Raw genomic sequence first — 22,512 nt, forward strand, 5'->3', positions numbered from 1 at the left:
AGGATCTGCATCTCTAACCAGTTCCTAAACTGTGCTGCTGCTGCTGCTCATGGTCCAGACCGCTCTCTGAGCGGCAAGGATCCAAACCATGGAGTCACTACACGGAAGCACCAGGGTGTAAACCCCCGGCCCTAACCACTGAACTTGGCTTCTCAGAGGAATCCTTCTGCATGAGTCATAAAAGCCACGAGAAGTTCACAACCACATCTCCCTGCCCAGCGAAGTTTACCGACTGCCTTGCTGCCCAACAACATATAAATAAGGAACGAAGCTCCAGAGGGGAGAGCAGGCTGTGGTGGCATGTCACCGCCACCTGCCCAGCCGCTCCATGCCCTTTCTCTGAAGCCTGCACGTTGGTGTCCAGGCCGCCCCTCCCCTACTCTTCAGACCCACGGCCTAGGTGGAGCCTCCACCCCAATGTCAGGGGCAGGACTTGAGCTCCAGGCCTGGCCAATCAACGCACTGCATCCCCTTCCCCAGCACAGCAATTGGTTCAGGCATGGGCATGTGACCTGAAGCCGGTCCAATCAGAGAGTCCCAGGGCTTCTCGGGGAGCCCTGCCGGAAGACTCTCACCCACCTCTGTGTTGGGCTTGAGGTTGAGCGGGTGGGAGACTACGAGAGCAGACTGGGAAAGGGGAAGAAGGGGTCGTTTTGCTCCCCAGGGTAGATTTGGCAATATGCAGAGACATTTCTGGTTGCCATGACTTGGGGGAAGGGGCTACTGGCCTCTAGGGGGTGGGGGCCAGGGATGCTGCCATATATCCCACCGTGCAAGGAACAGCCCTGATAACAAAGAATCCTTGCCCAAAATAGTGCTGCGGTTGAGAAACCCTGGGCCAGAGATTCTGTAACCGTCTTGTGCCTGTGGAAGGAAGAATCTGCAGCTGTTACAGGCCACTCAGTGGAGCCTGAGAATGGCCCCTCCCAGTGGAAGGCAGATTCGAAGGATGGAGAGAAGCCGAGTCCTGGGGACATCATCCGAGTCCTGGATCCAGCTTTGCCTGAAGCTAACACCGCTCCTGGACTTTAACATTTTGTGGCCCAGTCAATGACCGGCTTAAGGCTGTTTGATGAAGTTTCTCTGCCACCTTTACCTCCTCACAGCAACGTGGAGAAATAGACTGGCCTTGTGTCCCTCTCCCTCTCTCTGCTTGATAGATGGGCAGTCCCAGGCCAGAGAGCCTGTGTGACTTACCCAAGGTCACACAGCAAGCCCACAACATGCGTCACACTGGTGTTTGTTCAGTAACCTCGTACAGGACAAACCTTATTTTTATATTAAACACAGCTCCATGGAGCAGAATGCCAAATTCACACTGATTTTCAAGATAAAATAGAACACCTCAGAAATAGGGGAGTTAGGGGTAGCATTGGGACTAGAATCCCGGTGCTCTGATGTCCAACAGGATTCTGCACCCGAACCTCCCTCACCTTCAAATGACCCATGGGTGATGGCGAAATCTTTCACACCCGTTTTCTCAGCCTTACGGCGATCCTGCAGTCAAGGCTGTTGCTGGACCAAAGGCGGCCTGCTTCTTGGTGACTAGAGACCAAGACTACACTGGGCGGAGGTCACTGTATTTGTACAAACAAGGAGATCACTGGGGAATGGTTTCCAGAGCTGGGACGCCCCGGCAGCAGTAAGGGCTTGAGATGAATATTCAGAGGGGGGTTTTAACATTCGAATGAAGCTGAGGTCACTGTCAGGGAATTTCTGATTCATCGGGCAGGCGTGGTCCTCGAACGTTTCTTCGTTTCTAAAAGATGATAAGCAGAAGCTTCTAGGGGTTTTCTGAGTTTAGGAGGTCAGGGCATCAATCCTGAGCTCAGGGGGTCAAGGAGTCACCGGTGACATGGCCTGGATAGGGGACCTAAGAAACTCAGGCCCAGAAGGTAAGTGAATCGTCCAAGACATAATGTTTGAATCTGACTGAGGACTGGAGCCCAGGTCTTAACTGCTGATGTCCACTTTCATTTCTGCCTTTCTGGCTGTGGTCACAGAGCAAGGCCGTCTCACCAGAGCCTGGCCTGCCTGGGGCTGGGCTCTGACCACAAGGAGACCGAGGGTCGAAGAAAGTGTGAGGAAACTCTTCATTTGCTCCACCCTTCTCCCACCAAAAATAAGGGACTTCCCACGGTCCCAGGAGGAGAGTCAGAAGGCCATCGCCAGGGACATCAAGTAAAGGGGCTTTGGAAACACATCAGCCTAGGTTGGAATTCACACTCTGCCTCAGAGGCTGTGCGAGCTTGGGCAAGTCACATGACCTCTCTGAACCTCAGCTTCCTCGCCTGATATATGGAACCCTCTCGCAGGGTTTTGTAAAGCTGAGATGAGACATGCGAATGCATCTGACGTCTGTGTGGTGTTCGGTGGGTGTCAGCCCCCTTTCTGAGAAGGTCCCTGCTTTGACCCCATTTGGAAGATGAAGTTATTGGAAAAGGTGCAAATTGCTGTCGTCTTGGGAGCAGACAATAAAACACATCTTGATCCATCCCTCTGCCAGCTCTCTCTCTCTCTCTCTCTCTCTCTCTCTCTCTCCATGGCTAGAGCTCTGCCAAACCCCAATTGTGCGGACCTATCTTGTGCTTTTCTTGTGTAAGCGTGTTCCTTGTATTTTTCAAATCCCCACCGCAAGATTGCCATACAGACTGAGCACACATTTCTCTCCCTGTTTCACAGATGGGTGGGCCCTGGGCCTAGAGACTTCCATGACTAATGCAAGGTCTCACAACGAGCCAGGGCCTAGCCTAGAGCGGGAATCCTCAACCTCGGTACCGTTGGCATTGGGGACAGGATAATTCCTTCTGAGGGGCGGCCCTGTGCATTGTAGGATGTTTAGTGGCACCTCTAGTCTACCTGCTAAATGCCAATAGTGCCCCAGGCCCCGCCATGACAACCAAGAATGCCTCCAGCCGTTGCCACACGTCCCCTGACTGGGAACACTGGCCCTGCTGAGAACCACCGGCCTGGAGTGCTATTTGCCCAGCGTTTCCTTGAAAACACAACTCCAAGGACCAACAGCCAGTACTTTTCTTCTTTCCTTCACACGTAGCATAAGCTCTTGAAAGCAAATAGAACCCATATTTCAATATCTACCTCTGGCGTCTTTTTCAAAGTATTTCCAGGGTGACAGGTGGGGAAAAAAAGTACTGGGACACAGGCCCTTTTTCCCACTTGGCTTTGAGCAAATCCGCATCTTCTGTGCTCCTAGTAGATCTCTGGCCTGTAAGCCCACTCGCAAAACCAGGGCCTTGGGCAGAGCGACACTTACAGGACTCCTGCGGACTCACCACAATCAGGGGCCTACTGCTGTCTGCACTGGTGGTAGGGGGTAAGCCCTGTCACTCAGAGGAGCTTTCCCAGTCCCCTCCCCGTGGTGGTTTGGGGACCTCCCTGCCCACACTGGACTCAATCCTATGGTTATAAGAAAGCTGGAGTGGAGTTCCAAAGAAGTAGAGCAAAGGGCAGGACTCCATGGCTTCTTGGGATCCTTCCAGAACAAGCATTTTCTCTTTAGGCTTTGGGAATGCAGCAAGAGTGGGTTCTATTGTTTGGGTCACTACTTCCTGGACCCAAAACCCTTTCTCTGCTTAGAATTTCAGCTGTGCACCGCCCACTTACCTGCTCCAACTGCCCGGGGTTGGTGGGAGGTGAAGGTGTAAGGCCTGACACCCGGCCCTGACAGGTGAGTAAACCCGCCCTCCACGTCTTCCCCCCCGACCCCGCACCCCGTTCTTACCTACCTCACATCACCCCTTTTGCCCTCCGCCACGGGGCCTGTTGCCCTGGCAAAGATGAGGAACAGTGGGGACTTGGAGGGCAAAATGGGAAAAGTCACTAATAGACTTCTACGGCCTTGGTCAACCTTGGAGGTGGAGGGAGAGGTGTCTTCTCCGGCTTCCGGGAAAGAACTGCTCCTCTCCGCTCTCCACGCACACAAATTCTCAAGTGCAGTCTTACTCCGGCGACCAACCACAAGCTTGCTTGCAAATGTACTGTTCCCCTACGAACCATTCACAGCACCTATGCAAATGTTCCTTGCTTTAAGGAGCCAATCGGTGCTGTTTATTCAAATTAAGTCTCAACTACAGGCAAACTGACATTACCAATGAAAGTAAATGTTTCCTTTACCTGGAAATAGTCAGAGTGATATAGAGATTGAGATGCCGCGTGCGGCACAGACACAAATTACTAAGACGTGTTAGCGGTAGGAATCCCAAAGGAAGTATGTGAGGCTGGCATTGACATAAATAAACATAGTAAAATCTCTCTTCTCTGACATGATTGGGACTGAGTAAGTGAAAAACTGGCCAGAGGGAAATTATTAGAAACCACACATACTCTGTAAACATTTTATTTTAATTTAAAACTTGTAACTATAGGTGTGTTCATCAATCCTTTGAGTTCTTAACTGTCTTATATAAACCGCTGCCCTCGTAAATCACCTATAATTCCCTTTCTTTAAAATGGCACAATGACTTTGAGACACGTATGAAGCCTGCACAAGCCCTTCCACGTTTTTATGGCCTTTCTTCCCCCATCTTTTAGCTTTTGCACAGACACCTAATGCCGTAGCAATTTTTTAAGGTCACGGTTATCCAGTTTCTTCCAAGCGTTTAACTTAGTTTCCACATAAATCACAACTCACTTTCTGAACTCCTGTTCATGGGTTACACGCTTGATCGGTTTACAGACTGGCAGCGTGAGCACAGCTGGCATCAGCCATTTGGGAACAAAGAAGCCGGAAGGGGGTGAGTGTCCAGACTCCATGCCGGCCTCTCCATTAAGAGAGCTTCCATCACAGGGGTGCCTGGGTGGCTCAGTGGGTTAAGCCTCCGACTTCGGCTCAGGTCGTGATCTCGCGGTTCGTGGTTCGTGAGTTCGAGCCCCACGTCGGGCTCTGTGCTGACATCGGAGCCTGGAGCCCGCTTGGGATTCTGTGTCTCCTTCTCGCTCTGCCCCGCCCCCCACTTGCACTCTGTCTCTCAAAAATAAATGTTAAAAGACAATTTCTTTTATTTTTTTTTTTAATTTCTTTTTTTCAACGTTTATTTATTTTTGGGACAGAGAGAGACAGAGCATGAACGGGGGAGGGGCAGAGAGAGAGGGAGACACAGAATCGGAAACAGGCTCCAGGCTCTGAGCCATCAGCCCAGAGCCTGATGCGGGGCTCGAACTCACAGACCGCGAGATCGTGACCTGGCTGAAGTCGGACGCTTAACCGACTGCGCCACCCAGGCGCCCCAAGACAATTTCTTTTAAAGAGAGATTCTCTCACAGAATGGTGATGGATACTTCAAATATTTCACAACGTAGAACTTGGGTCTGTGGCTTGTGCCAGCTCTCCTACTTTTCTCAGCCTCCCGTGATAATTTTTCTCTGGAAAGTTGGGAGAGGAGCCATCCACCCTCCCCACAGAGGTCTCCTTTAGTGCACAGCCAACCAGTGCTGCCCAAGAAAATATTGCCCCACCTTCTGGGCCATTTGGTGCCGCTCTCTCGTGCAAACGTATCCTTGCCTTGGGATAGTCCTGGACGAGTCTACACTCCCTGCTTCTGCTTCCCCGGGAGATTTTTTTTTTATTGGGGTGGGTTGGCAGGTCCAGCAGGGTGGGGACTAGGATGGGGCAAGCAAGACATTTACTTTGCGGCGAGATATTTTTTTATTAAAAAAATTTTTTACGCTTTTTTTTTAAATTTATTTTTGAGGCAGAGAGACAGAGCGTGAGTGGGGAGGGGCAGAGCGAGAGGAAGACACAGAATCCGAAGCAGGCTCCAGGCTCCGAGCTGTCAGCACAGAGCCCGATGCAGGGCTTGAACTCGCAAACCTCGAGATCATGACCTGAGCCGAAGTCGGACGCTCCACCAACTGAGCCACCCAGGCGCCCCCACTTTGGGACAAGATTTAAGGGGATGCCACATGACTCAGACACCAAATGAATAGTATCTTAATGCAATTTTTAAATCAAACTTGATGCAAAAATAACTCACATTGAACAAAATATCAAAATTTTAAACAAAGCCAGGATTAATATAACTTTGGCTCTGCAATTCCTGAGAGACCTCTCTAGTCTACACTCACCCAAGATTGTGGCCCTAGTTCACAATCCACCAGGCACTTGAAAATAAAGTGCTAGGTATCTAACGGCCTTGATGCCATGGACCATACTGCACAAATTTCTTTCGGCTGCCTTAGTTCACTCATCTGTGAAATGGGAATAGTAACAGTGCCTCGTGGGATTGCTGTGATGGTGTTGTGAGCTGATGCACATTCTGAACTCAGAACAGTGTCTGGTTCGTGGCAAGTGTTCAAACTATCAGACAAAGCATGAGCTTTGGTTACTAATCATCCCGAGAGCCCTGCACCGTAGGCGTGATGAGCTCCATTTTCCAGAGAAAACATTTTTTAAATATCGCATTAGAATGCCATTTACCCGATTACTGAGTTTCTTGGTGCTCCCTTAAATCTTGCACTTGAGGCAGGTGCCTCGCTCACCTTACCCCAGCCCTGCTCTCGGGGATGAGACTCTGAAGAGCTGAGAGGCCCCCCCTGTAGCTGCCGGACCAGGTGTGCCCGCAGCACAGCTGCCATTGCACCTGCACAGGGTCTCTGGCAGCCAACAGCTGGGCCCTGACAGCTGCCGGCTGCATCAGGTGACCGTTGGTCCCCAGACCCCAGCCCGCTCGCCCCGCCAGCCAGCACACCAGTCTCCGCAAGTTGGAACCTGGGCAGGGCAGTGAGGGGGTGTGAGGAGGAGACCCATATCCTGTCCTCGTAGAGGTGCTAGATGTGGCCTCCAGATCTAGAACTGGGTTCCCATGAGCGACTTGAATGACTTCTCCAAGCCTCAATGCCATCACTGGCAAAAACAAAAAACAAAACAAAACAAAACAAAACAGCAGACAATAGAATTTAGCATGGATTAAATGAGATGATGAGTTAAAGGGCCAGCATTTAGTAAGTGCTCAGTGAAAGTGAGCGGTTAACGTCATAAAGACCCACAAGGGAAAGCAAAGTCTCTGTGACATTCATTGTTCACCTGTCCTCCTTCCTCCCTAATGACCTCTGCTTATCTGGCATCAGTGGGACTCTCCCACTGCCCACCTAGTCTTTGGGCTCAGTGAGGTGGTGGGGAAGGGATAGAGGCGGGGAGTCAGGGGTCCTGGCTTCTAGTTCTGGATTCTCACTAACTAGCTGAGAGACTCTGGACCCCTTACTCCTCTCTCAGCCTCAGTTGCCCCTCTAAAAAGGAGGGGTGGGGTGAGAGGGGCACCTGGGTGGCTCAGTCGGTTAGGGGCCCGACTCTCGGTTTCAAATCAGATCACGATCTCACGGTTCCGTGGGTTCAAGCCCCGCATCAGGCTCTGCGCTGACAATGCGGAGCCTGCTTGGGATTCCCTCTCTCTCTGCCTCTCCCTCCCTCTCTCTTTCTCTCTCTCTCTCTCAAAATAAATAAACTTTAAAAAAAATAAAAATGAGGGGTAGGAGATTCAATTAGAAAATGCCCGTGAGGGCAAATGACTCCTACTTTCTTTGTGCCCAATCCATGAGTTTATGTTATAACTTTTATTTTCTAGTATGCTTTATAGTTACTATGATGTGGTTATAATTATTATGTAGTTCTAATTATTATGCTGTAATGAACTCATTGTCCCTGGGGAAGAAAAATTCCCAGGCTTACTTGGGCCCATCCCAACATCGTCCAGAGCCAGGCCTCTGAAGTGTCCCTAACCATGGTGGGGGCGGGGCGGGGGGGACGGAGAGAGCAAAGGACTATGGGAGCCGACCCTCCAGCTGGCGGGGCGGGGGCTTTCTCCCCGGCTCCTCCGGGCCCTCCCCATGGAGCTGGGCAGGTGCAGTCTTTCCACTGATGAACGCAGCTCACTGGTGTCAAGGTCCCCAAGCTCACGGTGTTCCAGTTCCACGAAGGGTCCCTTCCGTCTGAGTGCCCTTGCAGGTTAGCTTGGCAGGGGTGCAGATGCGGAGGAGAGGCTGGAAGGGAGCGGGGTGGGGGGGGGGGCACGGTTCCGGCGGGAGGCAGTGGGTGCAACCCCATGCCCTCCTTTGCTTCTCCTGCAGGGAGGGGGAAGAAGCTTTGACCCCTGAGAGGCACAGCCAGCCCCGAAGACACCTGGGATGGAGGTGGGGCTGTGAACCAGGGGAGGGAGAGGCAAAGACCATCAGAGCCACCTGAGCCTCCTGCCCGCTAAGCCTGCAGGTCCCCCGCTCACCCGGGGCACTCACTGATGGTGGTCTTCCATGCCAAGACCTGGGGACACAGGGAAGGGTCTGCGGGCCCCACAGCTGTCAGTGGAGTAGGACACACTCCCTCCTGCCTTGCCCACCCGCTGACCCCTCCCAACAAGGCCTTTCACATTTTCAAAGAGTCCCGGATACCCTGCAGGGACATCCTGGGGTAACTAGGGTCTCTGAGCCCTCCAACACCTCCCAGGAAGTATCCCCCACCCCGCAGGGAAATGGCAACGGCCCCCGCCCACCTCTCCTCTTAGATAAGCGCAGACCATCCTCTGTTCACCTGGCACCTTCGCTGACCCCCACAGACCATGTGCCGTGCTGGGCACTGGACTCTGGGTGCTGGACGCAGGGAGAAACACCGGTCACCCCGCCAGCGCGCGGGGACCTACGTGTGGCTGTGAGGCAGTGCGGGGTAGCGGTTAGGGGGTGGGCGCGTGGAGCCCGGTGCCTTTCGGACGGATAATGACCGGGTGGCCCCGCGTGAGTTCCTCGGCTTCTCTGTGCCCCAGTTTCCTCTTCGATAAAATGGGGGTGACAGCAGGGATGTTACGAGGATCAGGGACTAAAGCACACGGAAAGCGGCCCGGCACGTGACAGAAGCCACGCGCGGAAGCCAGTGCTTGGTGCAATCATCGTGCAGGAAAGGTGTGTAAGTGCGGCGGGACGTGTCTGAGCCGTGGAGAGAGCGGAGAACGGCCCCAGCAAGTGGGGAGAGGAGGGTCCTCTGCCCAAGAGAGAATTTGGGCAGAATCGGCCACTCACCCCTGCCCTTTCCCGCTGTCACGGTGCAGGCCCCATCGAGGCACGTCAGAGACTTTGCAAGGGCTGGGCGGTGCCTGCCTCACCCCTGAATCTCTAGCCCCTGACCCGGGGAGGGGCACAGAGTAGGGCCAGGGGACATTTGCTGGACCATCAGGCTTCCTTTGTGACCACTAATCCTGAGACCCAGGTGGCGCTAAACAAAATCCAGAGCTCTTACAGGTTTACTCACGCCTTCGTTCCACAAATATCTGTTGAGCGAGCACCTACTATGTGCCAGGCCCTGTGAGACACGTGAGGGTCCCGGGCCTGTGAAGTTGAGGCTCAGGGGAGCCCCACTTTCTACCCCAATGCTCCTGTGGGAGTGTGGTGTCTGTGCCTGGCTAACTCCGCCTTCTATCAGGATAGACAAGAATGTCGAGGGTCACCAACCCTCCAGAAACCCTGCAACCCAAGATGCCTTCCAGCGAGTTCTCTGTCACTCATACAAACCAACGCTTAGTGCTTCCCCTGTGCCAGGCCCTGTGCTAAATGTTTCCCCCAGCTAGTAAACGAGCTTAGTTATTCTACACAGCGGCCTTGGGTGAGAGGTACTTTTATTATCCCCCGTTCACACATGAGGAAACCATGACCTAGAGAGGTTCAAGAACTTGCCCAAAGTTACAGATCTAGAAAGGAGCATTAAATGAAGTGTGATGTGCCTGGCAGAGGGCCTGATCTTAATTTTTTTTTTAATTTTTATTTATTTTTCAGAGAGAGAAAGAGCACGAACGGGGGAGGAGCAGAGAGAGAGGGAGACCCAGAATTCGATGCGAGCTCCAGGCTCCGAGCTGTCAGCACAGAGTCCAACGCGGGGCTCAAACCCACGGACCGTGAGATCATGACCTGAGCTGAAATCGGACGTTTAACTGACAGAAGCCACCCAGGCACCCCAGACCGTTATCTTTCCTTTTCCCTGCTTCCCCATCACCTTCCCGGAACCCAGAGATGCCCTGTTAGCCCTCCTCTCCCAGTCCAAAGAGCGGGTCTGCAGTTCCAGAAGGGCCTTGAACAAGAAGCATCCCAGCCAGGACTTCAAATCTGCATAATTTATCCACACACAGAGCCACTTCTGCAACCCAAGATGCCACTCCTGAACGGCTGCCCAGAGAGCTCACGCTGCCAAATCTTCCAGAAGACTCCTCATCACAGACCCACAGAGAGCAGGAGGATGCCCTGTGGCCGTAACCCTCAGCGTTCCTTCATCCAGTCAGCCTGCTGCGATCCAGCGCTCATGACGGCTCGCAGAGGGCACAGGGGGTCCCTGAGGCAGCCTGGCGGCCCCTACTCAAGGGGCTTGTCAACTGGATGAGACGCACACAGACAAGACACTGGAAAGCTATGAAATGACACAGCATATGTCAAGGATGGGGAGGAAGGAGATGGGCGGGGTGGGGGGGGGGGGGGCGAAGGGAGAACTGCCAAGACCAGGGACTGGTCACAGCAGGGACAGTGGTCCTGGGGCCAGTGAGCAGAGCAGCCCCGTGGCGATAGCGGTTATCCGAAGTGACATTATGGGACAGATGGCTAAGAATGTGCGTCAGAACCGAGAAGGTCGTCAGCACTGAGGGCATCTACTATCTGTCCTACTGGTGTCCTATCTGTCACTCTTCCTGTTACCTATTGCCGCATAACAAATCACCCACGAACTTCAGGACTGAAAGCTGAATGGGCTCAAGTGGGTGGTTCTCACGCTGGATCTCTCGCGAGGTGACAGACACACGGTGGTGGCTGGACTGCATCATCTGGAAGGTTTCCTCCCACACCTGCGGGGGCGGGGAGGGGCGTCAGCTGGGACTGTTGTCCGGACCCCCTATGCGCGGCCTCTCTGTGTGGCTCCGAGACTTGGAGAAGAGGTATGTCCAGAGAAAAGAAGTTCTTCACACGGTATCACCGGCCCCGCCCCACGGGCCTCCCTCTCCGGGCGGAAGGAACCCAGACCCCGGCTCTCAGCGGACGGAGTGTCGACATCGCATTGCCACGGCGCCTGCGGGATGCGAGATCTCACAGCCATCGTGGGAAATACCGAGTGCCGACCGCTAAAGGCTCCCCGGGCAAGAGAGTGACACAGAGGGGTGGATGGCAGCACATCTCAAGGTGGGAGGGAGAGTCAAGAGTAGAAGCCGAGGGGTTTTTGATCTGAGCACTTCCTGCTGTTTTCCCAAACCGAATGCAGAAAGTACATGGCCAGGGCAGCCATCCCCAAGTTTGGACCGAGCTTCAGAACCCTTACTAACACAGCCGGCCGGGCAGCCCTGACTAATCCATCCGGGCGCACATCGCAAGACAAAACCTATTCGCCCTTTCTCTTCTGAGAAGTCGCATGAAAGGGCTTGGAGGAATCTGGGGCTCCCAGCTCCACCGGGGACTTAAACGGAATCTCGGGGTTTGATCCAGTCCCTGGTAGTCCCCCCAGAAGGAAGATTCACAAGGAAGGGGGTTCCATGGTGTGCCAGCTGGGGCTAGATCAGAAATGAAACCGGGGAGGGAACAGTCAACTCTCTGTGCCCCGCCTCTTCACCGACCCAGGAGCGACATTGCCCTGCTCGGACTGGCCAGCGCTGACCAAGACCCAGTGGGGCGACATCCTCCCCAACAACTATGCCTGCCACATCACGGACTGGAGAAGGCTGCAGGGTAAGTGGGCGCCGGGGGCCCGGGGCTCAGGGGGGGAGAGGAGGCCAGGTCACCCCTGTCCAGGCAGGGGCTCCCCCCACATTCACCACCCCAGGGTGTCTGGAAGAAAGGGCGGCCGCCTTGGGGAGGCAGGACTGCATGGACCGATAAGAAGGCAGACTTCTGCCTGGGTTCAAAGCCCAGCTCGTCCACCTTCTAGCTGTGTGACCGTGGGCACGTTACTTAGCCTCTCTCCACACTGCAGCTTCCTCATCTGTAAAATGGGGATTATGAAAGCACCTGCATCACAGGGTAAGAGAAGGGAAGGAGATAATCCATGGGAAGCACTTCGCTGCTGTGTTTGTGGTTGGCGTTGCCACTAAGATGGAATGAGGGTTAGAAGGACCACGTGGCATCGGGCAAAGAAGGCCCTTTGGATGGCCCAAGGTCAGAGTCCAAAACAGCATTCACGCTATAACCTCGGGCTTCTGGGGTTCCGCAAAGGTCCCCCAGGTCCTCATGAGATGCTCCACTCCCAACCTCAAAACTTTCCTGTCTCGTGGGACACCTGAGTGTGAGTCTCCTTTTGACATAAACTCCAACAGTCAGGGGGTGCCTGGGTGGCTCAGTTGGTCAAGCGTCTGACTTCAGCTCAGGTCATGATCTCACAGTTCACAGGTTCGAGCCCCACGTCAGGCTCTATGCTGACAGCTCAGAGCCTGGAGCCTGCTTCCGATTCTGTGTCTCCCTCTCTCTCTCTCTGCCCCTTCCCCACTCATGCTCTGTCTCTCTCTCGAAAATAAATAAAAACATTTTAAAAAATTTTTGTTTAATAAAAAAAATTTTTTTAAGGCATAAATACTTGCTATGAGGATTAGCATATTATAAAAAGCCTAGGGGTACCTGGGTGGCTCAGTGGGTTAAGCATCTGACTTCAGCTCAGGTCATGATCTCACGATTCATGAGTTCAAGCCCCATGTCGGACTCTGTGCTGACAGCTCAGAGCCTGGAGCCTCTCTCTCTCTCTCTCTCTCTCTCTCTCTCTCTCTGCCCCTCCCTCACTCATGCTCTCTCTCTCAAAAATATATAAACATTAAAAATTTTTTTCTAAAAAAAAAAAAGCTTTATAAAGTTCAAGTGCAGAATTACAATAGTACTAACACCTTGTCATGTGTGGCAGGTTTTTGTGACAATTAAGTGACAGAAGGCATATGAAGTGCTTAGCTGCATTCCAGGCACAGAGAAGGAATAAATGTCGGCTCTTGGTACTCTGGTGTCATCTTGAGCTGTGACCACAAAGGCTGGCGTCAGAGAACAGGACGAGCCAGGATGGAACAACATGAATTCACTGCAAACATGTAAAACGCGGGGCTCTAATGGGCACCCCCTGCCCTCCGTGGCCCCACAGAAGCTCCCAGTTTCCTCCTGATGAACTGTGACCTTCCTCAGCAGGACCCTGCCAGGGGACTAATGGCCAGGGGGAAGTGCGCACCGCGGTCAGCTTCAGGTCTGCCCTCACCTGCAACTACTCAACCACAAGCCCTCTGTCTTCACATGGATCTCCAGCTACATCGACTGGATTAATTCGGTGAGAACCAGACACACCCCGGGCCTCATGGGCCCTGTCCTGCTCACCTGGCCCCACAAGAGCAATGCCACTTAGGGCCTGAGAGCTGGGCAGGAGCCCCCTGGGAACCCCTGCTGGGTCCCCCTCCTTGGGACCCCACAATTTGTGTGAGCGAAAGGCACACAGAGGGTGGCCCTGTCCAGGGAGCTTGAAAACAAAGGATGCTCTTCAGGCATTAAGAGTAGGTTCATTAGGGGCACCTGGGTGGCTCAGTCAGTTAAGCGTTGGACTTCGGCTCAGGTCATGATCTCACGGTTCATGAGTTCGAGCCCCACATTGGGCTCTGTGCTGACAGCTCAGAGCCTGGAGTCTGCTTCGGATTCTGTGTTTCCCTCTCTCTCTGCCGCTCGCTCCCCAAAATAAATGAACATTAGAAAAAAAAAGTAGGTTCATTAGGGGCACCTGGGTGGCTCAGTGAGTTAAGGGTCTAACTCCTGGTTTCAGCTCGGAGCGTGATCTCACGGATCATGAGATCGAGCCCCTTGTCGGGCTCTGTGCTGCGGAGACTGCAAGGGCAGGTTCCTTAGGATTAGTTAAGTATTTTATCTCATTTTTGCTTTTTGCTGTATGTAGGCCCTACCACCCAATGCTATAAATAGATTTATCTGTAAAGCCCCAAACCTGATCATTTGAGACCTCCACAGCCTTGATGATTGGAAATCAGTCCCTCTAAAGGGTCCCCCCACCCCTTGTCCTGCAGCTTGCCCTGGACTGAGAGAGTTCAGGATTGTCTCTTTAGACTGGCATAGTCCAGGCAAACAGGACGGAGTGGGTCCCTCTGTTAGTGTGAATGTGTCCTGAGAGCTTCCTCCTGGTGAGCTCAAACCCAGTACCTCATAAGCTTCCACACCAGCTCAATTCCTATTTTTTAAACAATGGCCCACATTTGTTTATAATAAAAACCATAAAAATTATTTAAAAAAAACACCTGGCCACCTGGCACCAATCTGGGGCGAACCCATGGATACAATCAGCAACAGGTGTAAGCAACCATAAAAGGGAGACATCACAAGAGAGGCACGCTTGGAAGAGGGACCTGGGGGGGCCTGGGGGAGGGAGGAGGAGCTTGAAGGGGTCTAGGGGAGGGAAGAGGGACCTGGGGGGGTCTGGGGGAGGAAGGATGGGTCTGGGGGGGCTGGGGGAGGGAGGAGGAGCTTGAAGGGGTCTAGGGGAGGGAAGAGGGACCTGGGGGGGTCTGGGGGAGGAAGGATGGGCCTGGGGGGGCTGGGGGAGGGAGGAGGAGCTTGAAGGGGTCTAGGGGAGGGAAGAGGGACCTGGGGGGGTCTGGGGGAGGAAGGATGGGCCTGGGGGGGCTGGGGGAGGGAGGAGGAGCTTGAAGGGATCTAGGGGAGGGAAGAGGGACCTGGGGGGGTCTGGGGGAGGAAGGATGGGCCTGGGGGGGCTGGGGGAGGGAGGAGGAGCTTGAAGGGGTCTAGGGGAGGGAAGAGGGACCTGGGGGGGGCCTGGGGGAGGAAGGAGGGGCCTGGGGGGCCTGGGGGAGGGAAGAGGGCTTGAAGGGGTCTAGGGGAGGGAAGAAGGACCTGGGGGGGGCCTGGGGGAGGGAGGAGGAGCTTGAAGGGGTCTAGGGGAGGGAAGAGGGACCTGGGGGGGTCTGGGGGAGGAAGGATGGGCCTGGGGGGGCTGGGGGAGGGAGGAGGAGCTTGAAGGGGTCTAGGGGAGGGAAGAGGGGCCTGGGGGGGGTCTGGGGGAGGAAGGATGGGCCTGGGGGGGCTGGGGGAGGGAGGAGGAGCTTGAAGGGGTCTAGGGGAGGGAAGAGGGACCTGGGGGGGTCTGGGGGAGGAAGGATGGGCCTGGGGGGGCTGGGGGAGGGAGGAGGAGCTTGAAGGGGTCTAGGGGAGGGAAGAGGGACCTGGGGGGGTCTGGGGGAGGAAGGATGGGCCTGGGGGGGCTGGGGGAGGGAGGAGGAGCTTGAAGGGGTCTAGGGGAGGGAAGAAGGACCTGGGGGGGGCCTGGGGGAGGGAGGAGGAGCTTGAAGGGGTCTAGGGGAGGGAAGAGGGACCTGGGGGGGCCTGGGGGAGGGAGGAGGAGCTTGGAGGGGTTTGGGGGAGGGAAGAGGGACCTGGGGGGGCCTGGGGGAGGAAGGAGGGGCCTGGGGGAGGGAGGAGGGGCCTGGGGGAGGGAGGAGGGGCCTGGGAGGCCTGGGGGAGGAAAGAGGGGCCTGGGGGCGCCTAGGAGAGGGAGGAGGGGCCTGGGGGGCCCCGGGGGGAGGGAGGAGGAGGCATGGTGTCTAGTGATGGATGCTGGGAGGAAACAGGAAGACTCTATGCTGACCGCAGGTGTTTTTTACCCACCTCCTGGCATTGCCACTGCCTCAACTTACTCTTCTGTAAAATGGACTTGAACCAGACCAGGAGCCAGAACAAGTGGGAGTTGCATGTGGTTTGCCACAGAGCCCCAAAACAAGAGAAAGTGGGCATGTGATTTCATTATTTTAAATGTAATCTGCAGAGAACTGAGTCAAACCAACAGTCTTGTTTTAAAATCAAGTATGGGGGCGCCTGGGTGGCTCCGTCGGTTGAGCGTCCGACTTCAGCTCAGGTCATGATCTCGCAGTTTGTGGGTTCGAGCCCCGCATCGGGCTCTGTGCTGACAGCTCGGAGCCTGGAGCCCGCTTCAGATTCTGTGTCTCCCTCTCCCTCCGCCCCTTTCCTGCTCATGCTCTGACTCTCTCTTTCAATAATAAACATTAAAAGTTTAAAATCAAGTATGAAACCACAGCCATGAGCATGTGGTCATGGGAGGAAAACTACACTGTCAGACGGGCACCGTGAAAATAAGCAGGTGGCTGCCTCCACGTCTCATTAATACGCGCCGGCCGGCCCCTTGTTCATTTGTCTGTCCCCCTGCCTCTCTTCGCCATCGGGTGGTCACAGGCACCGGAGATTCCAGAAAAGTTTGCTGGAGAACCATGTAAAATCAAGAAGCGAGTGCCCATTAATCCACAGTTTACTGTTTGCTCCCCTGGGGAAAGGCCACGATTCCGTCTGGGCAGAGGAGAACTGGAGTTGAGGTTCTGAGGAGCCACCAGCATCTCAAAGGAGCCTGGCCCCAGCCTGGCTGGCTGCAAGGCTGCTCAGGGCCTTTGCCCAGCCAGATCCTAGGACCCTTTCCAGCCCCGGCTGCTGTGCGAGTCACCGTGCAGATGGTCCGGGCAGCACCTCGGGGACCCAACTGCCGGGGACAATTGTCCTTTTTGCCCCAGCATTGGCTGTTCCCAGGCGCAGACACAGGCACAACAGAGCAGGCCACAGCCGAAAGCGTGGCCAGATGTCGGAGGGGATCAACGGGGAAGGCCAGCCTCGTGAGGCAGCTGGGCAGAGGCCCTGAGCTTGTGGGACAGCAGCCAGGGCAGGCACATATGCTAACGGGCTCCAGGACTGGCAGAGCCCAGCAGCCAGCTGTCCCCGGGTGGAGGCCCCCCCCGCCCCAGCAGCTGCAGAAAGGCGGGGGCAACCTCGCAGTGGTCCCAGCCCCGGGGGGGGAAGGGGGGCCGTGCATGTGCGGCTTGGAGCCCCACACTGCGCTTGGGGACACCTGCCCACGCAAACCCAGACAGGTGACGAGCCGAAGTCAGGAGGCTGCCAACGAAAAGCGCGAGCAGGGAGGTGGCAGGAGACAGGTGGCCAAGGGCATTCATCCTTTCAACAAATGTTCGCTGAACGGCGACAACACGTGCGTCTTCGTAGCCACGATTTTTAGAAGGCAATACATATACTCCTTGTAAAAATATGAGAAGAATCTAGGAGTGTATCGAGTCAAAAAGCGAAGTCCCCCTCATTTTACTTCTCCGGTTCCACCTTGCAGAGGTAATCATTGTTAACAGCACGGTGTATGGCCTTCTGGACTTTATTTATGTGCATACATCACACGTCCATATGGGTACATTCATATACCATAGCTTTCTAACCAAAAATATCATTGTATGCTTCCTACTGCTCTGCAACTGGGTGTTTTTCACTCGGCACTGTGTCACATTTTACGTGTCAGTACATACATCCGGGCCATTCTTTTGGACAGCTAAATAATATTCCATGTTATGAATAGAAGGAGTGACACTTTCACCCGCTCCCTATTCTCTCTCCCACTGCTGCAGCGAACATCCTGGGACACACATTCTTGCACACTGGTCTGCGTATCTGTGCTGGAGAGCTGGCCCCAGCAGCGTCACTGGACGATGGAGTTGGGGCAGTAAAATGTTTCATGACACTGCTACCCAGCCTCTGAAAACACGCCATGGGGGTGGCCTTGCAAACAGCGCTAGTTGTTAAACTTTTGAGGCTCTCAATCCCTTTGAGAGACAAATGAAATCTCAGCACCTGTCCCTCTACACATTCGGCGTATGATTTTCAGGAGTTCACAGGCCCGCTGCTCGGAAGTCCAAACAGAACTCCGGGCTAAGACCCCCCCCCACCCCACCCCTTTATAGGAAGTCCCCGCCAGGTCAGTGAAAAGCTGTGATAACATCTTTTCGTCCTGAACACGATTGGGGCGGGCGCCTCGGGCAAGGACCACCTGATTCGCATGACGGGCGAGTACAGAGCCTGGAAGCAGGGAGCAGGCAGAGGGCCAAGCGCTGCTTGGCTCTGTCGGGTTAATTGGATTGTTTCCTTATACCATCCCGCAGGTGACCACAGATAACTAACCGCCAGAAGCCCCCGGGACTATTTCACACTTGGAAAGGTCACAGGCGGGGGAAATAATAACCAAGTGACAACTGCGTGAATCACATCTTGCTGAGTCTTAGCAAACAATCCTCAAGTCCAAGGCCCTAAAAGCTCCAAATTGGCCAGGGTCAGGATCGCATACAAGACCTCAGGGGTGGGGTCGTATCTATGCTCCCCTTGACTCAGTGACCTAACTTCCCTGAGGACACGGCTCCCAGACCTGTCATCCTTCCCTGGGATGGGGTGGGGTTCACATGAAGTAAGAGATGGGGAAATGTTCCCAGAAAAGCAAAAATCCCCTTTATAAGGAAAAACAAAGAGTTGGAGCAAAATGAGGGGGGAAATAAGGGGGAAAAAGTGTCCATATGACCCTAAGATTTTTTTAATACTAGAATATAAGAAAAATTGATCATTTTTAAAACCTCATTTAGGATTTGCAGACTCCAGCTTTTCAGACTAGAAGCCCCAAACTTGCTGATCTAAGAGAGATGGTTTGTTTGTAACCAAAGTTTCTTGTAGATCAGTGGTTCTCAAGTGGTGTCCCACTAGGGGACATCTGGCAATGTCTGGAGACATTTTGGGTTGTCACGACGCAGGGGGAGGTGCTCCTGGCACCTAGAGGGTAGAGGCCAGGGATGCTGCTAAACGTCCCACCATGCACGGGACGCGTCCCCCCCCCCAACATCTGGCCCCAAATGTCAATCAGACTGAGGTTAAAAAGCCTTACTCTACAGAAAACACAGGGGTCATAGGCCGCAGCCACTAGCCGGAGAACAGGCCACTGGTAAGAGTCCTGGGTGTCCTTGATTTTCTTCTGCTCTGCTTCCTGTGTCGCCAGTCATCCGTCTCCAATTTGGAAGCTGCTAAGAGCCTGTCTGCCGCTGGTGGGGAAAGAGCAGACCCACTACAGGCCACAAACCCCTTCGAAGAGTGACAGCTGTCGTTGTAGCAAAGACCAGACGTCCACTGCCGCTGGGCCTGGAGCAGGAAGGTTTTGGGGTAAAGGGTGCAGGGGCCCTGGCCTCATTACATTTTAAAGTAAAGTTTTTTCCGGAGGAAATTGAAACAACCAGGAATCTGCTTGTAAATCCCTTTCTGCGAAACAGCATTAGCGACCTGTGAAAACAGGAGCGCAGGGGAGTCCGTGAGCTCTCTCGATGGAAGGAAGGGTTCCAGAGAAGGAGGAAGGGGGATGTCCACTGAACCAGCCCTGTAACAGCTCTGGCTTGTCCTCCGTGTTTAGGAGTCTGTTTCTGTTTGTTCGTTTGTTTTGTTTTTTTATTTTTTTATTTTTATTTTTAATTTTTTTTTTAATTTTTTTTTCAACGTTTATTTATTTTTGGGACAGAGAGAGACAGAGCATGAACGGGGGAGGGGCAGAGAGAGAGGGAGACACAGAATCGGAAACAGGCTCCAGGCTCTGAGCCATCAGCCCAGAGCCCGACGCGGGGCTCGAACTCGCGGACCGCGAGATCGTGACCTGGCTGAAGTCGGACGCTTAACCGACTGCGCCACCCAGGCGCCCCAAACATTTATTTTTTAAAAAGTGATCAGTAGTAGATGCTAAAAAATCGTGTGTGGTACAGTATCCCTTCAAAGGGCAGACGAGACCAATGGCTATGTTGACTGCAACAGAACACAAAACCCTCACCAGAGAAAGTCTGAGATTGCACACAGCAGCAAATCTCTCAGATACTACCATCTAGTGAGTTTTAGTATGCCAACAAATTTACTAATACCTACAATCACCTCATAAGGGTGGGGTGCACTGGAGTGCCTCTGGTCTCTAGCAATATTCTATTTCTTGACTTGGTTGGTGGTTACATAGGTGTTCGCTTATAATTATTCTTTAAACACATATTTCATGCATTATTTGGAATGTCTCATAATGCTTAAAAATCTAGCTGAACCTAATCTTTAATACTATTTAATAATAGCATGTAAAGATTTCTGCAACTGAACTTTTATCCTGAACAGGTGCTCATATATTTCATCTGAAACCATTTCAAGGGTGCTTGGCTGGCTCAGTCGGTGTAGCATGTGACTCTTGTTCTCGGGGTCATAAGTTTGAGTCCCACAAAAGAACAAAAACTTTAAAAATAATAAAACAAAATAGTTTCAGCTAATAGTGTATAGCAAAACCAACCTGCCAAAGGCACAAAGAACCACCAAATCATTAGGAACTCAGACAAAAAGGAGGAAATCTCACTAGAAATCTCTTAAGGTTCCAGTGCTTCTCAAGTTGTAACATGGATCTCATTAAACTACAGACTTGGACCCAATAAGCCTGGGGTGCAACCTGACATACTTTTGCATTCTTTTTTTTTTTTAATTTTTTTTTTCAACGTTTACTTATTTTTGGGACAGAGAGAGACAGAGCATGAACGGGGGAGGGGCAGAGAGAGAGGGAGCCACAGAATCGGAAACAGGCTCCAGGCTCTGAGCCATTAGCCCAGAGCCTGACGCGGGGCTCGAACTCACGGACCGCGAGATCGTGACCTGGCTGAAGTCGGACGCTTAACCGACTGCGCCACCCAGGCGCCCCCGTTTTGTTTTTTTAGATTCCACACAGGAGTGAAAGTATACGGTATTTGTCTTTCTCTGTCTGACTTATTTCACTTTGCATAATACTCTCTGGCTGCGTCCATGTTGTCGCAAATGGCAAGATCCCATTCTTGTTTACAGCCGAGCAATATTCCACCGTATATAGACGTCACATCTCCTTTATCCATACATCTATCAGTGAACACTTAGGTTGCTTCTGTATCTTGGCTGTTGTAAATAATGCTGCAGGGGACGGGGGTGGGGGATGGGCGAAATAGGTGAAGGGGAGTAAGGGGAATAAACTTCCAGTTACGAAATACGTCGGGGCGATGAAAAGTGCAGCATAGGGAGGGAATATAGTCTAGACTATCGTAATAACTTTGTATGGCGACAGATGGCGACTAGACTTATTGTAGTGAGCATAGCACAATGTACAGAATTGTCAAATCGCTACCCGAAACTAATGTAACATGACTACGTATGTCAACTACACTTCGATAAATACATACGTACAAAAATATATAAATAAAACCCTAAAACCGACTTTAAAAACCAGCTCTAGGGGCGCCTGGGTGGCTCAGTCGGTTGAGCGCCCAATTTGGGCTCATGATCTCACGGTTCCTGAGTTCCAGCCCCGCGTCAGGCTGTCTTCTGTCAGTGCAGAACCTGCTTCAGCTCCTCTGTCCCCCTCTGTCTCTGCCCCTCCCCTGCTTGCACTCTCTCTCCTGCTCTCTCTCAAAAATAAATAAACATTTTTAAAAAACAAAAATAAACAGCTCTACGTGCAGCCTCCTTGAGCTGGGAGGGAGAGTGTTTAACAGAGAAAAGCATCTCCACTATGAGTTTACAAAACTCAAAATGAGAAATGAGAAAATTCAAAACCTCACAAGGCTCAAATCAAATTGAAAGGTTTCCTTAAAGAAAAGTTGAGAGAAGAGATGAGGCCCAGGAGTCAAGTGCACTGCTTGGCCCTGATGGACTCCCACCCCCAACCGGCAAGGCCCCCCTGCTGCTCCCAAGGTCACCTGCCCAGAGTCATGGCGCCCCCTGGAGTTGTACCAGGTGGTGACCCTGTACTTGCTTTTTCTTTCTCTGCTGCTCTGCTCAGCAAACCACAGAGCCAGAGCCTCCCCAGGAGGAAGGCGGGGTCCCAGACCTTCTAGATCCTTCTCATGACATAGAACACCTGAGCAAGCAGGAGAGGCCCATGTGTGCTCTGAGCGGGATTTCACTGAGTCTGGGGCCCTATCAGACCATCCTTCCCGCTCTCCCCCGGGGGACCCCCAAGACAAGGGGAAATACTTGAGGGTCAAGACTAAAAGACAAAGGGGCGCCTGGGTGGCTCAGTCAGTTAAGTGTCTGACTTTGGCTCAGGTCGTGATCTTGGAGTTTGTGAGTTCGAGCCCCACGTTGGGCTCTGCGCTGACAGCTCGGAGCCTGGAGCCTGCTTCGGATTCTGGGTCCCCCTCTCTCCCTGCCCTGCCCCCACTCATGCTCTGTCTCACTCACTCTCAAAAATGAAAATATGTTTAAAGAAATGTAAAAGACGAGAAGACTACACAGTGGGGCATGCCTCACGACCCGCCCTCAGGAACGCCACTCAGCTCCGGCCACTGAGCTGCCTTGGCACGGAGGGCTGCCTCTGCCAGCGGGGGTCCCAGTATCAGCCTGGGACCTCAGAGGAGCCAGGGAAGGCAGCCCTCCGAGTAATGGGCAAGTGTCACCGTCACGGTTACAGTAATGGCAACACCAGCCCTCACAGCAAGCCAACCTCCGGTTTGGGCCTGGGGCCCCGCCAGCCCCACCTGAGGAGGACACGCTGCCCCTCCCAGAAGCCTCCCCTCTCTCTCCCAGAGGACGGCAACGCTCACCCTGAGCAGGAGGGTCTGCAGGTCCTCAGAGCGAGCCCACTGCTCGAAAACACCATCCAAGGTCTCCACGTACCAGGAGCCGCTCTTGGTGTCCCTCCAGGAAACAAAACCT

The 22,512-nt window shown here is 53.4% G+C and overlaps 1 protein-coding gene and 2 long non-coding RNA genes across 5 annotated transcripts in view; 2 read left to right on the top strand and 1 right to left on the bottom strand.

Moving 5' to 3' along the window:
- Window positions 1–22,512, bottom strand: part of CASP9 (caspase 9) — a 40,473-nt gene that overhangs the window by 932 nt on the left and 17,029 nt on the right. Inside the window, exons 8-9 of one of the 3 annotated variants that reach the window (XM_045475747.1) lie at window positions 22,401–22,510; window positions 17,153–19,101 (exon numbers count right to left, since the gene is read on the bottom strand). In XM_045475747.1, the coding sequence (XP_045331703.1) occupies window positions 19,012–19,101; window positions 22,401–22,510 (200 nt within the window). In that variant the 3' untranslated portion in view covers window positions 17,153–19,011. Of the gene's footprint in view, window positions 1–17,152; window positions 19,102–20,669; window positions 20,773–22,400; window positions 22,511–22,512 lie in introns of those variants that run through there. The other 2 variants (XM_045475749.1, XM_045475750.1) reach the window with 2 other exon arrangements.
- LOC123597229 lies at window positions 1,570–9,812 on the top strand. Its single transcript, XR_006712040.1, has 3 exons — window positions 1,570–1,895; window positions 3,598–3,688; window positions 9,772–9,812. It is a non-coding gene; the product is annotated as an uncharacterized LOC123597229 (long non-coding RNA).
- Window positions 9,875–22,512, top strand: part of LOC123597230 — a 29,433-nt gene continuing 16,795 nt past the window's right edge. Inside the window, exon 1 of the long non-coding RNA XR_006712041.1 lies at window positions 9,875–11,694. This is a non-coding gene — a long non-coding RNA (uncharacterized LOC123597230). The remainder of the gene's footprint in view (window positions 11,695–22,512) is intronic.

Source organism: Leopardus geoffroyi, chromosome C1 (genome assembly GCF_018350155.1).
Source record: "Leopardus geoffroyi isolate Oge1 chromosome C1, O.geoffroyi_Oge1_pat1.0, whole genome shotgun sequence".
NCBI classification, from domain to species: domain Eukaryota; kingdom Metazoa; phylum Chordata; class Mammalia; order Carnivora; family Felidae; genus Leopardus; species Leopardus geoffroyi.